Source organism: Doryrhamphus excisus, linkage group LG12 (assembly GCF_037039965.1).
Source record: "Doryrhamphus excisus strain RoL-2023G ecotype Guam linkage group LG12, RoL_Dexc_Guam_v1.1, whole genome shotgun sequence".
NCBI classification, from domain to species: domain Eukaryota; kingdom Metazoa; phylum Chordata; class Actinopteri; order Syngnathiformes; family Syngnathidae; genus Doryrhamphus; species Doryrhamphus excisus.
In genome coordinates, this window is record NC_136368.1 from 21,461,332 (window position 1) to 21,467,929 (window position 6,598).

Consider the following 6,598-nt stretch of genomic DNA (forward strand, 5'->3'; position numbering starts at 1 on the left):
AACTCTTCTGGGAACAGATGATTGATACTGAATATCTGATTCCAGAACCAGTCCCCAGAACCTGTGTGCTTGTTCCCATCCCACATTTTCATTCACGTAACAACTTAAAAACTTAAACTTAGTATCAATTTGGGTCTTTGCTCCTCTTTTTCCTCCTTTTTGCTCCTGGTTTTCCCAAATATTTCAACTTTGTTCTGAAATCAACTTTGTAGGTGTTTTTTTGTCATATTCTGACTTTATTCCCAAAATATTTCAGCCCCCCCAACCTAGTTTTCCAAAAATAGTATTTGTTTAGTTTTCTCATAATCTTGTGACTATAAAAAAAACTAATATTTAAACTATGCTACTATAATTCACCAATTATGATTTTGTTTCTCATAATATTATGACTATTACCATAAAACTTTTCTATAAATATTATATAATTATAATAATAATAATAAATGATTTGATTTATTGTTTTTTTTCTTTTTAGAAATATATATTTTAGAATGCCACGTGTCAATAAACAAAACAGCCGGGGCCACAACTGACCCCCAGGCCGGACTTTGAGCACCCCTGTAATATATATGGAATATATATGGAATATATATGGAATATATATGGAATATGGAAATCAGCATCTACTGTTGACTAGCAGCTTTTTGTATTTTTATTATTGCCAGTTTGAGGCTCCTGTACTTTTTAGGATTTGGTCACCCGTTGACTCGACGGCCTGTTTCATGGCAGCTGTGTTTGATATTCCATCTCGGATCCCTCTGCACGGAAGAAGGCAAATTCCTAAAAAGTCTTGGGTTTTCCAAATGTGGAGTGGAACAAGTTGACCAGACTGAGCTGTGACCTCACTTTTGGGGGTTAAACCGGGACACAAACCAACATCAGAGGCACCAACGCTCTTCTGCTCTCTAATTTACGTACCGGGAGTCGACTTGTTTGACTAGATGCTTATTTATTGGACTTTATCTGAACGTACGGACATTTCTGTCCATAGTACATTTCTGTATGATACACAAAGGCACAATCAACAAAATAGTTTACACACAGAAACGTCAATAAAGCTAGTCAGCTCAATTCTTATATTCTATTATATACGTGCGTACAGTACAGTCGTAAATAAAGTCGTGAATTCAAACGGAAGCAATTTGTTGATGGTGGTCAAAGGTAGCCTCCATGCTAGGAGAGCTGTGCTGCTTTTAAGGACGTACTTAAAATAAATAAAAACAAAGATCCTCTATACGACAGGAGCTGTTTTGAAGAACAAAGATTCCCTCTATGACATGAGCTCATCAAAATGCGTTGCAAAAATGCTAGTCGCTTGTTTTGAACAGAACTCACGAGAGAGTCTGTGATTCCTGGGCAGGATTTGTCCCACACGCCACCAGTTGAATACCACGTCTATGGCCATACGCTGATTTCAACCTATTCCGATGCTATGAATCATCCGAACTCGCAGATGACTGATGTTCTCGAACGACTCTCGAGATCCTCCCCGCTGAACGACCCCGACTCCAATACACGTGATCCGCTTTGAGGTGATGATCCACGGAGGATTTGGAGATCCGGATGTAGATGAGTTGCTACCAGGGCTGTCAATCAGAGGGGGAATTTCTCTGCTTGCCTCCCACTGTCTCGGGAGACGACTGTTCATTCATCTCCATCTTCTTTTGGAAGTGATGGCGCTGTCCTAATTTTCCCGTACAGTAGGCGTCGGCCTCTAATGGCTGCCTGATCAAAGTGTGACACACGTGCTCAATCTCTTTGCTCCATTTATTTGATTTCATCTCCCTGCATAGAGACCCTGAGTCCCCCCCACCCCCCCAAAATAAAATGATTGGCTGATCTTTCCTGCTTCTCATTGATCCATCGCCGGAATGGAATTACAGCGGAATCTCTGAAGTTGGAACGCTGGTCAACCTCGGTTGGGTTCGGATTTTTGGATTCATGGAAATATAAATAACCTGTTCCATGGCCAGTGTGGAAAAATGTATATATAGTGTGTATAATAATATATATATATATATATTATATATATACATATATATAATATATATATATATATATATAAATATATAGTATTAAAATAATATTATAATATAAAATTACCTAAAATAACATACTTGGTTAAACTTTACATTATTGTGAATTAATTTGATATTATATTCTTTTATTATATTATTTAATAATAATTATAATATAATATTCATATTTATATTAAAATAAAACCAAACTTGAACTTGCAGTGTCCACTCTCACGTTGATGCCAACTATCGGGATGGCCGTATCTTCCAGCACAAAATAGTCATGTGCGGATCGGCATTGAAATATGGATGCCTCCAATAGCAGATCTTTGGGCTCTAAAATGGATTCTCAAATTTGGACTTTGAGATACGTCAGAATCGAGAATCAGACCTGAATCAAAAAAGGAATCTGAACTGGAATAGCTGAAATTCCAACGATTATTCATTCATTGGCTGCATGGAGGTCGAGTGGTTAGCACGCAGGCCTCACAGCGAGGAGCCCCGAGTTCAATCCCACCCTCAACCATCTCTGTGTGGAGTTTGCATGTTCTCCCCGTGCATGCGTGGCTTATACTCCGGTTTCAGAACCTTCACAATATTCATCTTCTGTTTGTGTGGTCATCCTCACAGTCGATCATTGGTACCAAAAATCCAAAGAAAAAGCCAAATACCCTTGTGTTTCATCCTTTGGGGTTTTCTTGTGATTTGGTTGAACTACGCTCTCGATGTTCCTGTGAATGTTCCTCGTCGTCCAGAATGTGACCCCTTTTCATCTTCCGTCCAACCCAGGCGTTCCAGAAGCTACGTCTTTCCAACGGGGATGCGGGAACCACCACGACGCAGGACCTTCCACGCTGGCGGCACACGCCGTGTGAGGGGCGGGGCCACTGGAAGCTACGCCCAACTCATACTCCTCTCCTGCCTCCCACGCTGCTCTGGTCCAGCAGGAAGGCTTCCCCGTGATCTCAGGACATGATGTTTCAAGCTAGCTAAACCTCCAAGGTCCTGCCTCATGGTTGCAGACCCGATGGCGACCTTGCCAACTATGAAGCACCTTGTGACTCCAAATAAAAGCATGGAGGGTAAATTCCCAGGGACGTTACCTAAATGAATATTTATTTCAAAGGATGACTTAGCTGGGTTCGAGAACGAAGTCCGGTTCCAAGTTGTACAAGAAGAGAAGTCCATCCTAAAAGCTGGTGCTGATTCCACTTGACGTGCTTTCCTGCAACGGACGTTTACAAGTCAAGCGACGCCTTCAACCAACATCTTCAAACACCAGACGCTTCAGGTAAACAGCTCCAATACCAAGGTTCTCCGTACCTCAGTCCCATCCCGAGGTGCATTCCTCTTGTCTCCTGTTGCCTCCAGCCTTTGAGGCAGACATCTGGACACAAATTACCGCACTTAGCTTTCGGGGGGGGAAGGCAGCTCCAACAAAAACCATATGCCCCAAATACCAGAGACGTTTCCAGCTTTGTAGGTTCTGCATCCCCAGACGCAAAGCAACAGTAGATCAGGCCGATCTCGGTACTTTCCCAAGATGCATTTGCTGTCAAGTACCAGAACCCGTTCAGGTAAACAGTTTCATCATCCATGTCCTGGTTTGTTTACGTATTCAGAAACAAACAACCGCACATCAGGCACACATCCCAAGGTGCATTTGTCTTAATTCCGCTTAAAGCCGCCCTTTGAGGAAGACTGGGAGTTCCAATTCCAGGTACCAGAAGCTTTTCAGGTACACAGGTGGTAGACCAACACAAACCAGAGCACAGGCCCCCCTAAATAACATCCCAAGGTGCGTTCATCTTCCCTTGTAAGTGCCAGCCTTTGGATCAGACCTCGGGATGAGAACTGCTGCGCTTAACTTTCTGGCAAAACCAAGATCCAGCAAAAAACCCATACACGAGGTACAAAGTACCACATTCCAGGTACACAGATGGAACACGACACTCTGGCTTCTTCGTGACAAAACAACAAAACCACCACAGACGTCAGTTACAGCCAGCCTTTGACAAAGTCCTCCAGATGGAAACTGCTGCTCTTACTTTCTGATCAATTGGAGATGGAAACAAAACCCCTACACCAGGTACCGGGTACCAGGTACCGGGTACCAGGAAAAATACAAAAGGTACAAAAGTCCATCTATCCTCAGCGACATGGACTCCTGTGGCTGAAAACCATGTACACGGAAATGACCACACTTACCTTTATTGTAAAATGGAAGTCATGCCAAAAACAAAATGCACCAGGTACTCGGAACTAGGAACTCTTCAGGTACCCAGATGTTGGACTGGCGCTATGGGACCTGACGCCACTACTGTCTCGGCCTTTAAAGAAGACTTCCGGACACAAACGACTTTGCTGGTAATCCAACCAAAAACTGCTGCAAACAGGAAGCGGTCCATAGGAAACCCTGTGCCAAAGTGTCCCAACTCCAACAGTTCTGCAACACCCCCGGGTCCTCATCCAGTCTGGAAAAGACTCGATCCAAGCTGCTCCTGTGGCTCGTGGATCTCCTTGAACCTGCAAGTTGAAAAGTGCAGGTGACCTCAATGCTTGTACAGAATCCTCTAGCGTCCTCGACCGTGTGTCTGGACACGCACCTCGAGTCTCTAGTCCCTAGACCCCTAGACCCCTAGCCCCCATTCTTTGGTGTTTGACCTCTTAATGGCGCGAAGCGGGTGTTGCCGCGGTAACGGCTGTGTAAATAGTGACTGCTGATGAACGGAGATGAATTGACGCTGTCTGAGATGGGCGTGTCTCGGGTTGGATGCAATGACAGAAAGGTTTATTTTCAAATGTCAATACCTTCGTTTTATGAAAGATCGGCGATGGATATGGAATCTTCATACCGTATTTCATTACTCCCTTCTTCTGATTGTTCAATCTGTTCCATCCGCATTGTTGTTATGAACGTCGGATTCTGTGTCGTGGTGCCGACCAGCACCGGCCTAATGGACCTGCTGTGTCCTGACCAGCACCGGCCTAATGGACCTGCTGTGTCCTGACCAGCACCGGCCTAATGGACCTGCTGCGTCCTGACCAGCACCGGCCTAATGGACCTGCTGTGTCCTGACCAGCTGACGGTTGGCCAGCGTTGTTAGACGAGTGTATCAATAGATCTGATTGATTGCTTTTTTCCACCGCTGATCACTCTTAATGTGTCTGATTGATTCTGCCTTACCAATTGACGGCAACATCACAGGATTGATCACGGCTGGAGGCCCTGAGGCGTTCATATTCCAACAGGAATCAGCATTTGGACTCGTCTTTGGTGGTCTTTGGTGGTCTTTGGTGGTCTTTGGTGGATTGAGTGGATGAAGTCTTAAAGGTCCTCAATCATATGCATGTACTTTTTTACTTTTTTTTTGTTTACTATTTTCAAGACGTGTCAGGGGTCCAGCACCCCCCCCCCCCCCCCCCCCCAGGACAGGCATCATTCTCTGATTCAGAATGTAATAGTTTGTGTTAGAGTTTCCCTTAAAGAACCGCAGCTCCCCAGTGCCTATAGCACTCATGCAGCCCCAGACGCGACGCTACCATCATCATGATTGACACAAGTCAAATTGTGTTGCCAACTAAATGAGCAGGTGTGTCCTGATCATTTCCACTGTCATATTTTGTAAGGAAGCAGCACATGTAGATATGCTAAGATCGTATATATATATATATATATATATATATATACAGTATATTTAAGAAAACTGCATCTCAGCTTTGTGATACAGGTGGAAAATATTTTATTGGGCTCAGCGTCGGGCTTTGCTCTTTTGTCCCTTTTTTTATTTTCACTTACCGGATTTTCCGGACTATAAGTCGCCCTTTTTTTTATAGGTTGGCTGTTCCTGCCACTTATACTCCAGAGCGACTTATACATGACAAAAGTGTTTATGTTCCATAAACACTGGACACCTTTTGTGTTCATGTTTATTTTTAGTGTATCTGAATAAGCATTGTGTTAGCATATCTTCCACCTATTCAGCCTGTTCTCTATTCTTTTATTCTTACAACTTGCCTTCCAAGATGGCGTAATGTTTGTTTGGGTCATAAAATAAATGCCACTTATACTCCGGTGCCACTTATGGATGTTTTTGTCTACCTAATGATGCATTTTTGGTTTTGTGCGATTTATACTCCGGAGCGACTTATAGTCCAGAAAATACGGTTGTTTTGTTTTTCACAATCAAACTTGAAAATAACTTTAAAAAGAATGTATTTATTATTTAACAACTAAACTCAATGCTAATATTTCCTCCTCACATTGTGAGAATATTTCAGCTGTTTTTTCCCAAGTATTGGATAGTAGTGGATAAATAAAAGATCCATTCCTAGCATCATATGCTAGTAATCAACAATTCCAACAGTCATGGGTTTTGTTTTTGAAGACAAACAGACACTTAATGTTCCAGACGTTGTACATGACCGACCGCTTCCCATCACACTGTGAATCACTGTCTCATGCCTCGTCATCCATCTACAAACACCCCCCCCCCACCACCCCCCCACCACCCCCCCAGAGATGCATCACACAACACAACATTCGTGTGTCCAGGGGCTGAGTGTGCTGCTGCCGGATA

At 43.3% G+C, this 6,598-nt stretch overlaps 1 protein-coding gene across 5 annotated transcripts in view; it reads left to right on the forward strand.

Annotated features, from left to right (window-relative positions):
- myo16 (myosin XVI) overlaps nt 1–6,304 on the forward strand; it is an 83,374-nt gene extending 77,070 nt beyond the window's left edge. For 4 of the 5 annotated variants that reach the window (XM_058081784.2, XM_058081783.2, XM_078795289.1 and 1 more), the window contains one exon: nt 2,808–6,304. In XM_058081784.2, coding sequence (XP_057937767.2) covers nt 2,808–2,981 — 174 coding nt within the window. In that variant the 3' untranslated portion in view covers nt 2,982–6,304. The remainder of the gene's footprint in view (nt 1–2,807) is intronic. The other variant, XR_009131638.2, reaches the window with a different exon arrangement.
- Nucleotides 6,305–6,598: the final 294 nt, after the last annotated feature.